A 16,085-nucleotide genomic window follows, 5' to 3' on the forward strand; every position below is an offset into this window, starting at 1 on the left:
ATGTTTTATTGAATACATTTTAGAATAAGGCTATAACGTAACAAAATGTGGAAAAAGTGAAGGGGTCTGAATACACTGTGTGTGTGTGTGTTCGTGTATATGTGTGCGTAGAGGAGAGACCAGGTCACCTTTGGGCCTCCTCCTCCTCCCTCCTCTTCCTCTCCTCCTCCTGCGCCCTCTGTCTCTCCAGTTCTCTCCGTTTGTCCTCTTTGATGCTCCGTAGTTTATCCAGAGCCGACTGCTGCTTCCGCTGGCTCTCTCTCAGATCCTGATATTACCATATGCACAACATCAATAAGAGAGCACATTTCACATACTAAACGGGGTGGGACGTATTCAGAATAATAAAGGCACAACATGATCTTTGACCGACAATGACCTGTGACGAGGGAGAGGTAAACGACATAGGATTTGACATGAAGCACAAACTACAAACCCACAAGGTGGCACAGCAAGCACAGGGGTGAGAGGGGTTGGAGAACTCATGGAATAGTGGTTTAGAGTCTAGACACAAATACAGAGAGAGAGAGAGAGAGGGAGAAGAAGAGAGAGAGTGAGAGAGCACCTTAAGGAGGTAGAAGAGGTTACTAAGGCAGTTGACCAGAGAGAGGAGACCATGAAGCAGGCAGTCATCAGCATCCCCATACTGCAGCAAGACAGGCCAGGAGAGAGGGAGGAGGGAATATGTAGGGGGCAGAGAGAGAGTTGAGAAGGAGATAGAGGGAAGGGGGAGAGGAAAGGATGGAGGGAGGGAAAGAGAGGAAGAAAAGGAGGAGAAAAAGGCCAGTGTTGTAGTGGTAGTTTAGACACAGAGAGAAGCAGCAGAGCAGACTGGTTATCAATCATATTAGCCACACAAATACTGAATCATTCCAGCCCCGTCTCAAATCAAATCACGTTAATGTCATATATCCACTTCAGGTCGAAAGTTATACTTATTGTATATATTGTAATTACTTCGCCACCATGGCCTATTTATTGCCTTACCTCTCTTATCCTACCTCATTTGCACATGCTGTTTATAGATTTTTCTACTGTATTATTGACTGTATGTTTGTTTATTCCATGTGTAACTCTGTGTTGTTGTATGTGTCAAACTGCTTTGCATTATCTTGGCCAGGTCGCAGTTGTAAATGAGAACTTGTTCTCAACTTGCCTACCTGGTTAAATAAAGCTGAAATAAATACTTCAAGATATTACCATAAGTGTTAAGTGTGAGTGAGTGTTAATATTCACCGAGACATGGGTGTTAGACATCCAGCTGACCTAAAATGTTAAATGTCCGTACCTGTATGTCGTTCTGGTACTGGTCCATGTCGGCCAGTTTAGCAGCCGTCTCGTTCTCCAGAGCATCCAGCTGCTGCTTCAGTTTGCGACACACTCCGTCCTTCTCACTGGCGCTGCGCTTCAGCGTGGACATGGTGGAGACTGGAGAAGAAGAGTTGAGAATGACAGGAGGAAAATGTTCAGTAGAATTCACTACGGTTTCCCAACATAGGTTCCTATTCAGTCATGTGAGATTGTTATGTTTGACTGAAGGGGAATTTTGTCTAGTCTAGCCATATAACCCAGTCCTACTGTATAAACAATCCATAAACACTAGTCTAGCACACCACCACAGCCTAAATTAGCCCCAGTCTCAACCTAACCTAACACCAGCCCATACCTGGCAGGTTGTTGAGGGCCATGTTCCTCAGTTTGTCACTGAGCCTCTGCTGTTCTGGAGTCAGCTGGGACAGCTTCCTCTGGTACTCCTTAAGCACAGGAACAAACGCATCATCAGGAGGGGAGGGGAGACAACGACACACCAGAAACACGAAGGAAGGAATGAGGCAAACAGTAACTGAGAATACAGTTAATACTGAGACAGACACCTCTAGTTGTCTCTGCAGGGAGTTGATGTCCAGTCTGCTTGTGTCTCGTCTCTGGTTGGTCAGCTCCAGCTCGCTCCGCTGCACCTTCCTCTTGCTCTGAGCATCATGCAGCCGCTCAGAGATCTGCCTGTGTTTGTTACCCTAGGAGAGAGATGTGGTCAGGTACCGTTGGGATTCTGGTAGATTAGGAACTATGACACCAATGGAGAAACAGAGTGATTGAGTATGCCAATGAAGCTCATTTGAATTTAAGTGAGTGAAAATGGGAGAGAGAGTGAAAGAGTGAGTGTGACTGACTATAGCCGTGCGTGTGCGCACGTGTAGCCTAGGGCTGTGGAGGTCATGAAATTGTCAGCTGTCGATTGTCAAGGAAATAACTGCCGGTCTCACGGTAATTGACCGTTAATTAACATAACACATTTAGCATCTCCAGGCTTCCACACATAGAATACAAGCCACTGATGCAGACCTTTGGAACATCTCCATTTAATATAGCCTACACCATCAGAATAAATCCATGATTTATTTTAGACAGGACTAAAGAAACATGATATGAAGAAAATGTCGTCTATTTCAGAAGAACAGAATAGCATACTCTGAGATGTCCTTATGTTAGGTCCTGATCCAGCTATGCCATATGGGCTACACTAGTTCATTTAGCAGACAAGATTAGCCTAGAATTCCGTGGTATTCTTTTATATGATTTCATAGTATGAAGAATACAATTGAACATAGCTGAATAAAATTGAAAGGATGGTTTCTCCAAATGATTTGTGAGGGAGTGCGCACATGGGGCTATTCTGTGTTGAGCAGTTAAAGACACAGGTCCTCCTATATGCTTAATTAAGAGTCATTTATGCAACTTTAGTTACAAAAGTTGGGCGATATGTTTAGATTTTTTAAATAAATTCTAAGGCTGCATGATGGCACTCTAATGATGATTTGAAAAAAGTTGCATGAAAAGCATGAGCTCTGCTTTGCTTCTTACACAAGCTTCATCAGTCTCTCATTCACAATTTGACAAGCACTTGATAATGCCTTGACTTTCCAGGCAGCATCCCCCTAGTATGGCCGTTATGCCCCTTTTAAAAAATCCATGCCTTTTGAGGCCAATATTGGGCTGAATATAATAATGAAATTCTTCGGATCACAGGCTGCATGTTCCGAAGCACCTCTCACTCACATGGCTCTCTCAGATATCTAAATACTTATTGGCCAATGCCGGTCACGTGATCGGGTTCTTCTCACAGGCATCCATCTCAGCTCCAAAGTAGGCTACAAGTGAAGACCGACACGTCGGGGACGCAGTTGCGCACGTCCTTCTTATTGAATTCTGAGGTACATATTGAAGATGCTAGAAGAACTATCCACATTTACTTTATCAGCCAACAAGATGAGTAGCCCTAACAAACAGCAAAAGCACTAGCATATGTCAATCTACTATCCCCTATAGTATAAAAGTGTACCTATTCTATTGATCAACTTGTCCTTCTGAGCGAGAAATAAATATTCCAAACAGTCTGGGACAGTTGTGGGATGCGATAGATCCCAAATTAATACAACCACTCACCCAGAAAAATCCTTTCGAAAGCAATGAGCCTGACGCAACAGATCAGAACATTTAGCTTAAAATGTTACTAAACTATTAGGCTATTTCATCACATTATAAGCGCAGCCATGCGCACACGGCAGTAGGCTAAAAGCACGAATGTTCCAAAACGCAATCAATTAGGGGGAAATACCATTCTCAAAAGTGACCGCAAATGCGATTTCGCATAAAATGCTTTATAATAAAGGTGCATTTTTATGGTGAAAGTGATCTTTCCTAAACTTGAAACTCACGTGCAGCCTACGTATGCCAGTTAGGCTCTACACCGGTTGTAAAGCAGATTAATGTGCTTCATTTCAAGAAGTTATTTGGCCACTTTAGTTGTGATACAAACCTTATCGAAACATATAGGCCTATGGGCTAAGCTACAAGAGGTGTGAGACTATGACTTGAAAGAGTTGCACAAAAAAAGGCATGCGCTGTTTCTTGCATTACTGCACACAAGCTGGGCATCATTCACAAGTGATAGGTTAATATTGTCACCTATCAGACTGTTCTTGATTTAATCTTGTCTTCACATATTTTAAATAATATAAACGTGTGAAATTAGTTTTGATTTAGAATGGACCATTATCTGTCTCGGAACAGGGGGGAAAAATACATGTCATCTAAGCATTTAAATAGTGAATGGAGGATGCTTTTCCTGTGGTTCATTTTCTTGCCAGCCAAGTAGGTTATACTCCTGTTGTAAATATAAGCAATGTGCTTAATATTAGGAGAGTTGAGAAATAAATACAATAGGCCTAGCCTATAGAATTCTGATGGGATCCTCTTTTTAAGAGGCCATCAAAACTCTGTTTTCTCACGCAAATGCATAGCCTAATGAAATGTTGAGCAAGATGAGATCATAGGCTCTCATGTTTGATTGGATGTTCAATTTTATTTGCATTGACCTCAGCGTTATTAGAGGGACAATAGGGTGCTGAGTACCAGGCAGTTACCACGTTTGGTAAGTTACTAATGACCATCAGCAGCATCAGAGCTTGGAGAAGTCTAGTTACCGTGACTGCGGTCATGACTCGTGACTGCCGGTGGGTGTGGCAGTAATTACGGTCACCTTAACAGCCCTAGTGTAGCCTCACCACAGCCTCCAGCTCCATCTCCAGGTTCCTCTTCCTGGTTTTTAGTCTGCCGATGTCCTCCTGCTCCTGACTCTTCTGGCTCAGCAGCTCTCCTCTCCTCCTCCTCTCCCACTCCTCTTTCCTCTGGCGCTCCAACTCACGCTGCGCCGCCTGGGGAACCCACACGCAGTCAAACACACACACGTGGACACACACACACACAGAGCCCTGGCCCATTATAGAACATGCCTCTTCACCTCTTTTCTCTCAATCTCCTTCAGCCTCTCCTCCTCTTTCTGTCTCTCCAGCTCCCTCTGTCGCTCTAGCCTCCTCTCCTCCTCCTTCCTTCTCCTCTCCTCCTGCTCTCTGGCCTCCCGCTCTCTCCTCTCTCGCTCCTCTCTCTCCTTCTGCTGGCGTCTCTCCTCCTCTCTCCTCTGTGTGTCCTGCAGAGCCTGTCGTCTTTTCTCCAGCTCCGCGTTCCCTCGCTCCAGGTTGGCCTTGAATTTATCCTCAAACGATACTAAGGGAGGGAGGGATGGGTGGGGAGAGAGAGGATAGGGAGACGAGTGTCATAAGTCAATAGTCATTAGATGTGTACAGATGCATAATGTATGTATGTGTTGTAGTCATACAGGAGAAGAGTGAGTGGGCGTCCGTGTGTGTACATACAGTTGCTTTTGGGTTTCTGTGGTGGCTCAGCCTCCAGTTCTTCAGTGATGCCAGCATAGAGAGATAAACTGGTCCCATTCACGGCACCCCTTCCAGAAAGAGAGAGGGGAAGGGTTAGGTAGGGGTTTGTTTGTGTGTGTGTGTGTACCTCTGTGATGGTGGTATTAGTTCTATGGGTAGTGTGAAAGGTAAGGGTTAGGTAGGGGTGTGTGTGTGTGTGTGTGTGTGTGTGTGTGTGTGTGTGTGTGTACCTCTGATTGTGGTATTAGTTCTGTGGGTAGTGTGAGAGGAAAGGGTTAGGTAGGTGTGTGTGTGTGTGTGTGTGTGTGTGTGTGTGTGTGTGTGTGTACCTCTGATGATGGTATTAGCTCTATGGGTAGTGTGAGAGGTAAGGGTTAGGTGGGGGGTTGTGTGTGTGTTTACCTCTGATGGTGGTATTAGTTCTATGGGTAGTGTGAGAGGTAAGGGTAAGTTGGGGGGTGTGTGTGTGTGTTTACCTCTGTGATGGTGGTATTAGTTCTATGGGTAGTGTGAGAGGTAAGGGTTGGGCGGTCTTGGCCATGTCCACTAGATGCATGGCCAGAATAAACTCCTCTCCTCTTAGCTTCCCATCCTTATCCACATCAGCCAGGGTCCTGATAGAGAGAGAGAGAGATACGAGAGATTAGCGCGCGCACACACATTCTTAGGTTCCTCCTTTGAAGCACGTTACTGCAAAGGTCAAACGTTCTTATACAGGTACAACTGTAAGTTGATGATGAAGGTGTACTCACCAGATGGTGGCCAGCTGTGTCTGAGTGAGCAGAGTGGTTGCCATGGCATTCCTCACCTGCGGACCTGAAATACACACACAGAATAAAGCAATCTCAGTCGATTACGTCAAGTTTTATAACTTGCAGCCTTTGTGGACAACCTCCAAATTATAAGAATGATTTAAAAGGATTCAGAAACAGTTGCCAAGTGATCCTACACTGGTTTCTGACAGTGAGTCTTAAGATACAATGGCAGTTTCCCCAGAACAGGTCTGTCAAGAGGTAGCTGAGAGGAAAGGAGAAGGTGTAGATCACACACACACACACACACACACACACACACACACACACACACACGGCCAGTAGAGCAGCAGTCTTCCACAACAAGGCAACAAGGGCATAAGTTAGGAATGTTAAAGGCAAAGTCATCAACCCAGTGGACACAAATTCCGACAACCACACCCCGCATTCCACAAATACTTCGGTTCAAGTATGACACACACACACAGGTAAGCCAGGCTTTCCACCCATCACGAGGTGCATCTTAATCGACTCGCGTGTCTTCCCTTCCTAACTACCACATGAACATTACCCCCATCTTTCATATAGCTGCATTATCCACAGTACATGCATTTTGAAAACTGACAAGGATAACACAGTAAAGTCAATTACTTAATTCCATTGAGGTTCCTTAGGTAAACTACATTACCCATAGCCACCCTCCTGTCGGACGGCTGCCCGTCTGTTTGCCTATATTTCCCAGCAGCACCCACCTGTGAGGTATCCCGTCATGTGTTTGTCGAGGCTGTTGAACTGCTGTCTGTATTTCAGGCGCGAGGCCTGAGGCACGGCCCAGTCAGAGGGCGCCGTCTTAGGAGAACTACCTGCCAGGGAGGAGGTGGATGAAGAGTTGGAGCTGGAGTGGAGAGAGAGAGACGCAGTTGGATAGAGAGAGCGAGAAAGATGGATGGCGAGAGAGAGCATATTATAGAGTTAGCCCATGTAGAAACAGTCCATTGGCATCTAAATTGGTAGAGATGTAGGTCAGATCCTATAAAGTGTGTGTTACCTGCTTGAGCCTAGGTCCAGCAGTGACGTAGCTTTGTTCATCCCAGGAGAGAAACCCAGAGGAGAGGAGGTGTAGGACACAGAGAGAGGCAGGCCTTGACACACACACGCATTATAAATGTCCTTATCAATTTCAACTGAGATTTACCATTTGGTTACATTGCAAATACACCATGATATCCACTCAGTTATTGAGAATGGTGACACAGCAGTTTCTACTCTCTATTCACTTCCATACAGATTGAGAGAGAGAGAGGGTGGGGGTTGAAGGAAAGAGAGACAAAGATGAAGAAAGAGAGCCTGTCCTCCTCTTACCTGTCCCCATGTGTCCTGGTGGAAGTTGCTGTAGGATACCCATAGTGCCATTAGGGAGAGCGGGGCTGCCCAGGGACGGCAGCAGGGGCATTGTTGACGTGGCAACCAGGGGGACCATGCCTGTTGCCATTGGGACCATAGGAGTGAGGCCAGTCACAGGGGCCATGGGTGAGAGGTTAGGGATCATGGTTGAGAGGTTAGGGGTCATGGATGAGAGGTTAGGGGTCATGGATGAGAGGTTAGGGGTCATGGATGAGAGGTTAGGGGTCATGGTTGCGAAGTTGGATGTCATGGGGATGGGGGTGAGCATGGCGATGGCTCCAGGCATCATCGACAGGTTTGGCATGGAGCCCATTCCTGGAGAGACAGAGGAAACACACATTATTAAAACGATAAGATAAAACATTGAAATAAAAATAGAAGAGAAGTGTTAACGTACCATAGCGTGAGGAGGACATGGCGCCTGTTGAGGAAGGGGCGGGCACTGGCGGCTGCTTCATGATGATTGGTAGAGATGAGGGAAGGGGTGTGCCCTGAAGTTTGAGCTTAATGAGCTTCATAGCGATGGAGAACTCCAACCTGTCCATCTTCCCATCCTTATTCATGTCAGCCAGGGCCCTGGGGGTAGAGAGAGGGTCATAACTTCCTCAGGACAATCAAGTGTGGGTGACTGGAGAGCAGCTGCCTACAAGATTTCTCCCAGCACAGAGAAGGAAGCTCACCATATCTCTGCCAGCACTGAGGAGGGAAGACCCGACTGCAGGAAGAACTTCCTGGCCTGCTCCCCTGGAGTGCGAACAAGAGAAAGAGTGAGAGAGCGAGTGAGCGACATTACAGTAGGGAGAGATTAAAATATTGGTGTGCATGCAAGCATCGTCTTGGTACCTGAGACGAAGCCCGTCGCGGGAGAGAGGGTGTCAAACTGTTTATCATGTTTGTCCCTCTCCTCTGGAGAGATAGCCCACACATTGCGGCCGCCTGGAGAAAGAGAGGAGAGATAAATAATTTTCAGATACCAATCTCAGCCCTCTGTGGGAAAGGCCTACGAATCTATAGGTACAAGGCAAACAGAGGTGTATGGTAGCAACACACACACAAAGATTGAGCAACAACTCCAAACACAGGAAACAGCTGAGGTTTCACAAGACAACCTCAAGCTAAAAGACACGCAATAAACACACACCAGGCAAAGCCTCTTAATATGACCAAAGAGCGACTGTATGAATAGACCGAACAAGGATGGAACTTAGACATTCAATTGTCCCCCACGATGAAATCAGGGAGAGGACTGTGGATCCGTCTCTGTCCGTTAGGCACACGCGATATATCTGACAGCTCTTGCCCAATTTTGGATGAAACTTGGGTGAATGATGTGTCTTGCAATAGAGATCCTTCATTTACAAAATTACACTTATTGGCCCAAGGGGGGCGCTGCATCATTCGTGGGGTATTATATTTACTGTTGCCTTTTTTTATTCATGGTTAGTGAAACCCAGCAGTCATACAAGACAGAACCACTCAGACCCCTTTATCTTTCGCTTGTTTCTTCTTTTAAAAAGGTGGAGGACAAACATTGTTACAGTCCCCCACAATGAAAACGGAGGGGGACTATGAATCGGTCTCCTTCCGTTCGTTCGTACGTTACATCTCAAACACTACAAGCCGGAGTTTGATGAAAGTTGGGTGAGGGCTGAGTCTTGCCATAGAGATGCGGCATTTGTAAAATACACACGGATAGGCCTAAGGGGGAGCCGTAGTAATCAACAGAAATTCCAAACATTAAAACAAGCATATCTCGTATCCCGTTTGAGTTATCGCTTCTTTATTGTTTTATTGTCCACATCAATACTACTAACATCACTTCTAGTGTCTGTGTTTAAAACCACTGATTATACGGTAATAAATAAATAAAGATAAACCAGTTCACTCTTATCTCAGTCTACATTGGCAGGCTCGGTGACTGTCCCTGACACAATCAATTCCAGCCCTGCACCATGGAACACAGTAGGCTCACTGTAATTGGGCCATGGTCTTACAGTACAGTTCAGGCCAATTTTGTTTCAGTCTATTGATTTTGACCAAGTAGGTAGAATATGTTTGTGCAGCGTTTCCCCTATATGCATTTAGCAGCGGCGCACTGCTGGCTGCCACCTCAAAATGTAAATGTATAACTCTGCCATCGCCGCTGGAAACAAAATGTGAAGGGTAACACTGCTGTGATGCGACTGACTTAAAACTAGATCCGTCATCTCAGTGCCGTTTTTCCCTGTTTCAATCAAAGCACAGAACAGAACAAAATGTGAATAAAATGTTCAGTTGAAATGAATTTAAGTTACACTGAACAGGATTGACCAGGGCGTCGAGTCAGACAGGATCTATGAACAGGGCTTTGACAGGATACATTTTTTTTTATTTAACAAGACAAGTCAGTTAAGAACAAATTCTTATTTACAATGACGGCCTACACCGGCCAAACCCGGACGACGCTGGGCCAATTATGCGCCAGTTGTGATACAGCCTGGATTCGGGTATCTGTAGTGATGCCTCTAGCACTGAGATGCAGTGTCTTAGACCGCTGCGCCACTCGGGCGTAGTGTTTGATAGGATCTATGAACAGGGGTGTAAAGTTAGATACAACACTGCTACAGCATCAGGTACAGCAGATATAGGAGCTGGACAGAGACAGACAAGAGTCGTGCTGCAGTGAACAGCCCAGTGAGCGATACACTTCACACTGCTGCTGCACCGGAGGACAAGAAAAGAGGCTCAGCAGAAAAAGACAGGGAAAAAAAACCCTGCTAAATGTGCCCTTGAGAGAGCAGGAGAACGTCACAGCACACACACACAGAGTAATAAAGACGTGGTCTTACCATTCATGGCTGCAGGTGGCAGAGGAGGCGGGGGGGGGGGGGGGGGGGGGACTCCCGTTCTTCTACTCAGCCGGCTAGCTCGCAGTCATCTGCAAAACACACACATTAGTGTCTGCACACACACAAAACAAGCGAAACTTCCGCTCATTAATAATGGAGGGAGGGCAGAGCGCTGCTCACACCAACCTAGAGAGAGAGAGAGAGAGAGTGTAGCAGCTGCCCCGTTTCTCATTGGTCAGCAGGTTTCAACAGGGTTTCTCCTGTTCCTCAGTCAGGGAGTCAAACACAGAGACACCAGGGCCACGTCCCAACTCTGCTACATAGCTTCCTCTCGTTGTTCCCTAAACTTCCATCAATTCCCTTTTTATCCTGCTTGCAAGTGGACACACACATCCCATCAAGGCTACATCACAAGCATGACACCCGTAAAAGAGAAACTGCGGCCAACACATAAATACAACATAAACAACAAAAGAGCCATAATAGTGATTACACTGGTCAGAAGGAGATCATGGTAGACTGTATACATACTGATCAACCATGATGTGTGTGTTCTATTTCTTAGAAGAAACCCTTATTGTCCCCCTGAATGAAAACACCCGTCACTTGCATGCATGTCTGCCTGTCTGTCTGTCCCCACAGGTAAAGGGCAGGTAGAGAGGTGTATGAAGGAAGGTGTGTACAAACAACACAAGCACCTTCACAACCCGCTGACAGTGGTCAATACTGCAACACCGAGGAGAGCTCACAAGGAAAAGTAGCAGAAAAGTATGGAGAAAGGGAAGGGCATGTCAATGAGGCCATACAAGGAAAAGGGAGAATTCCAATGACTATACCCTTCCTGTTCCTTTCCAGTCACACACGGATACCAACATTTCCTGTCCAGCCAGTCAGCTGACAGGAAGTCCCTGGCAGCTCTGAGGTTCTTCCTGTGGCAGCCCTCTGTGGCGGTTACATGACTCAGCCATAAAACAGTAAAAAGTAAATGTACTCTACAGAAGCCCTTCAGGATGCTGGCGGTCCAGGCCTTAGAGTTGACCTGGCCAGTCCCCATATGAACCCTTAGCCCCTGGCCCTAAACCTTCTACAATGCCTTCAGAAAGTATTCGCACCCACTGACTTCTTACAAAAATATTTGTGTTACAGCCTGAATTTAAAATGGATTAAATTGAGATTGCCACTGGCCTACATACAATATCTCATAATGTCAAAGTGGAATTATGTTTTTGGAAAGGTTAAAGTTATTTTTAAATTGGAAGCTAAAATGTCTTGAGTCAATAAGTACTCAACCTCTTTGTTATGTCAAGCCTAAATAAGTTCAGGAATAAAAAATATTAAAGTTGCATGGACTGCATGGCAATAGTGTTTAACATGATTTTTGAATGACTTCCTCATCTCTGTACCCCACACATACAATTATCTGTAAGGTCCCTCTGTCGAGCAGTGAATTTCAAACACAGATGTGAAGGGGTTGGATGGGTGTACTGGTGGCACACAAGTGTGGTATTAGTGTAGGGCAAAGAGACAGAGGGAGGAAGACGATAGGAGGGAGGGGGGGGGGGTAGTACAGGAGAATGTGGTCAAGCAAGATGGCCTCACAATGGGGAGCGTGCTAACCATCTGCTCCATCTATTCCCTTCTTCCTGTGGGTATTTATCCCTCTTCTGTCCCCCTAGTCCCTCCTCATATCACTTTCCCTCTGAACCCATGTGTCCCTCTCCTTCGCCCTCCCAAATAACTTAGGATTTAAGGTGGAAGCGGTTAGGGGTCGTTTCTGCCTATGTCTGTATCAGTGAGAGAGGTGTCCGTGCACAGAAATACAGGATGCAAATTGTTTTCAGTGAACAAACACCCAGGTATCCCTGTGGAGCCTGCTGACACATACAGCAGTCTGCTCTGTCTGTACAAACACACACAAGCCCCCTGCCTTGCTGTTATTTGCATGTGTTTTGCATCGTGTGGTAAAATCAGGAGCGGGTCAAGCTGAAAAAAGGTGAACACTGAGCAGCACAACTGTAGAGACTGGAGTCTCGACAGATCAGACAACACCATGTTAAAAATAAAGAAAGCATCAGATCAGATGATTCTACACTGACTACATCCTCGTTGAGAATGAAAGATAAAATACAGGTACAGTGTGTGAACAGTGTGGGAACTCTGGGCCAGTAGAGATGGCATCATCACCACACGAGTTAACCCTGTTATTATTCTCCCCTCTCTGTCAGACACAAGTGTTTATTTTTTTACCTGACACCCAATCAGGGCTGAGATCCAGTGAGTTAACAGGAAGGAGAGAGAGTAGGAACAATGCAGAGTCACTGCATATACCTATCACTGGTCGATTTCCCATCTGAGCATTAAGAGTCTTTCCCTGAAACAGAGCTCACACAGACAGACACCTCCACTAGGGATGGGCATTTGACTGATGAGTACACACATTATTTTATTTTGAGTAGTCTAATAAATAAATAAAAAACTGAACAAGGCCCACGCTGGAAAATAATTTCAGCATTTATCAACATTGAGTGTACAATACAATACCTTCCTAATATTGAGTTGCACCCCTCTCCCCCCCTCTTCCCCTTCATCTACACTGATTGAAGCGGCTTTAACAAGTGACATCAATAAGGGATGATTTAATAACTTTTTTCAAGGTGACAAACCAAAATCAGTCTTTCGATATACAGACATTTTATTTAGTTTATTCTGCCTGTCCTTGGACACGACATGTTTGGTGAGTACGTATATATGCTTTTCTGATGAAAATATCACACAAATGTTTTTGTTTATTTTCAGTGTGGAACCAGTCTATATTTAGAGGGGGGTAATAGCCTAGGCCAGTGGTTCCCAAATGTTTTATAGTCCCGTAGTACCCTTTCAAATATTCAACCTCCAGCTGCGTACCCCCAAATGTTGTTTTTCGTCATCATTGTAAGCCTGCCACACACACACACTATATGATGCAGTTATTCTTATGTTTAATAAATGTGAGTTGTCCAGCTCTTATAGGACCGGAGCACAAATAATGTAATAATCAATAACTTTGCTCTTACATATAAAACATTAATTGTTCATCAAAAAATGGGAATAACTCACATAGGTTAATGAGAAGGGTGTGCTTGAAAGGATGCACATAACTCTGCAATGTTGGGTTGTATTGGAGAGAGTCTCAGTTTTAAATCATTTTCCACAGAGTCTGTGCCTGTATTTAGTTTTCATGCTAGTGAGGGCCGAGAAATCCACTCTCACGTTGGTACGTGGTTGCAAAGGGCATCAGTGTCTTAGCAGCGCAATATGCCAATGCAGGATACACTGAGCGCAGCCAAATCCAGAAATCTGGCAGTGGCTTCTGATTAAATTCAATTTCATAGAACCGCTTGTTACAATTTCGATGAGGCTCTCTTGTTCAGATATCGGTAAGTGGACTGGAGGCAGGGCATGAAAAGGATAACCAATCCAATTGTTTGTGACATCGGTTTTGGGAAAGTAATTGCGCACCAAACTCACTCAGGTGCTTCGCTATATCACATTTGACATTGTACGTAAGCTTGAGTTTATTTGCACACAAAAAATAAATCATACAACGATGGAAAGACCTGTGTGTTGTCCTTGATAATGCAGAGAGAGAAGAGCTCCAACTTCTTAATCATAGCCTCAATTTTGTACCCCACATTGAATATAGTTGCGGAGAGTCCCTGTGATCCTAGATTCAGATCATTCAGGCGAGAAAAAACATCACCCAGATAGGCCAGTCGCGTGAGAAACTCGTCATCATGCAAGTGGTCAGACAAGTGAAAATTATGGTCAGTAAAGAAAACTTTCCGCTTGTCTCTTAATTTAAAAAAAATGTGTCAATACTTTTCCCCTTGATAACCAGCACACTTCTTTCTGTATGTTGTAAAAGCGTTACATGGTCGCTGCCCATATCATTGCATAGTGCAGAAAATACACGAGAGTTCAGGGGCCTTGCTTTATCAATGTTAACCATTTTCACTGTAGTGTCCAAAACATATTTCAAGCTGTCAGGCACTCCCTTCGCAACAAGAGCCTCTGTGGATGCTGCAGTATACCCAAGTGGAATCGCGTTACCACTCCACTATGTCTCCGTCATGGCTTTTGCGCCATCAGTACAGATAACAACACATCTTGCCCACCAAAGTCCATTTGATGTCACAAAGCTGTCCAGTACTTAAAAAATATCCTTTCCTGTTGTCCTGGTTTCCAGCAGAGGATGTCTTCCTTAATTGACCCCCCATAAACATCACTTACATATACCAGGAGCTGTGCCAGGCCCTCCACGTCTGACTCATCCAGCTGTAACACATAGAATTCACTGGCTTGTAATTGTTTCAAAACATCTCCTGCCATTATTTTTCAAATTGGCATGTTTTGTTTCTAAATGTCTGCGCAACTCTCTCTCAAGAGTTGTGAGAGAGTACTTTTCCACATATAACACACTGTGGCTGAAGGAAGGCACTACTCCCAATATAAGAGAACCCCAAACCAATGTAGTTCTCATCATATTTGTGCCTTTTCGATGGTCCAACGTCCCTATCTGTTGTTCGGTGCTTGCCCGGGTAAGGGGGCAGTAGCTCTTCGGCTGCATCAGATTCACAACTGTCAGTGTCCATACTAGCTGGGCTATCAACAAATGTAGAGTTACTGATGCTAGCATTGGATGTGCTCGTGGAAACAGAACAACTTGTCGTCTGCAGGTGTAGTACTTCTTGTAGTAGCAGTACTACCAGTAGAGCTGGTATGTGTCTCTATGGACACAGGGCTATATTATTTTTTTGCTATTTTCGAGCCAATGAAATGAGCAGCAGCTACGTTTGGCCACATACGCACCGTTAGTGGAATTGCTGCGAGAGAATAACAGTTAATGTGATTGGATGTTAATTATTTGACTAGGCTACTAGGCTGTATTTGACATTGTGTTGTTATTTCGCTGAACACTAGATGGTTTAATTTTAGCAGTGAAATGAGGCTACTCAGGCAAGAAAGAAACAAAAAAACTCACCCAAATGTATAGCCCCACTGGAAAATATAAATGGACTGCTTGAAAATCTGTATTATTTGGCGTAGACCCCTGGGTGGGAATACCTGGCTTAGGCTAACCAACTTTAGATGGCACTAGCAGCTCAAACAAAGTAGCTTAAGTGAAAAATAGACAGGACGAAAATATTCTAAAATGGCTGCTCGTTTTTTTGGAACACATATTTTCCTACTTCAATCAAACAGTCCATTTTGGATTTGTGATAAAACTGTCATCATTTGGCAAGGAATGTAGCTTGTGTATCCCATCAGTTATATACATTTTTAGGCATTTACTTCTGTAGGCCTAATGGGAGGATGTGTGCGCACTCGTGTGTGGAGGGAGCGGTCAAAATGCAATTGAGTGAATGAGACACAGAAAGGAAAGGGAATTTAGGGAGAAGAGTGTGATTCTTGGCTTGGTTTGTTTTTTTGTTGTGCCCGGGAAATGCACTTGTACAAATGGAACACTAGAGTCAAAGCAAAATAACATTGTCGTCAAGACAAAAATTTCACTTGCTCGTTCCTGCAGCCACAAAGCACATTCCACCAACAAATAAACGAGCTTTGGCATCAGTTCGAGTACTCATGCCCATCCCCAGACACACACACACACACACAAGCTATCCTGTCACAGCTCAGGAATTTGGACTGACAGTTCTGAGAGGGAGATGGAGAGAAAGGATGAAGGCTGAGAGAAGGAAAGAGGAGAACAGAGTTGATGTAAGGCAAATATAGAGGGACAGGTCTAGCAGTGACGTGGCCTAAAGCTAATCTCACCATGGTGATATAATGAGTTTAAATGACAATAGGGGCTTTGGAAAGAATCACTG

The 16,085-nt window shown here is 44.8% G+C and overlaps 1 protein-coding gene across 1 annotated transcript in view; it reads right to left on the minus strand.

Annotated features, from left to right (window-relative positions):
* LOC109894231 (intersectin-2) overlaps window positions 1–16,085 on the minus strand; it is a 39,938-nt gene that overhangs the window by 21,079 nt on the left and 2,774 nt on the right. Inside the window, exons 2-17 of the mRNA XM_020487545.2 lie at window positions 10,219–10,307; window positions 8,234–8,326; window positions 8,071–8,134; window positions 7,788–7,966; window positions 7,349–7,705; window positions 7,035–7,128; window positions 6,739–6,881; window positions 5,987–6,050; window positions 5,711–5,848; window positions 5,214–5,302; window positions 4,802–5,064; window positions 4,566–4,715; window positions 1,875–2,015; window positions 1,667–1,754; window positions 1,289–1,428; window positions 129–268 (exon numbers count right to left, since the gene is read on the minus strand). Of these exons, the coding sequence (XP_020343134.1) occupies window positions 129–268; window positions 1,289–1,428; window positions 1,667–1,754; window positions 1,875–2,015; window positions 4,566–4,715; window positions 4,802–5,064; window positions 5,214–5,302; window positions 5,711–5,848; window positions 5,987–6,050; window positions 6,739–6,881; window positions 7,035–7,128; window positions 7,349–7,705; window positions 7,788–7,966; window positions 8,071–8,134; window positions 8,234–8,326; window positions 10,219–10,225 (2,150 nt within the window). The 5' untranslated portion in view covers window positions 10,226–10,307. The remainder of the gene's footprint in view (window positions 1–128; window positions 269–1,288; window positions 1,429–1,666; window positions 1,755–1,874; window positions 2,016–4,565; window positions 4,716–4,801; window positions 5,065–5,213; window positions 5,303–5,710; window positions 5,849–5,986; window positions 6,051–6,738; window positions 6,882–7,034; window positions 7,129–7,348; window positions 7,706–7,787; window positions 7,967–8,070; window positions 8,135–8,233; window positions 8,327–10,218; window positions 10,308–16,085) is intronic.

Source organism: Oncorhynchus kisutch, linkage group LG7 (genome assembly GCF_002021735.2).
Source record: "Oncorhynchus kisutch isolate 150728-3 linkage group LG7, Okis_V2, whole genome shotgun sequence".
NCBI lineage: Eukaryota > Metazoa > Chordata > Actinopteri > Salmoniformes > Salmonidae > Oncorhynchus > Oncorhynchus kisutch.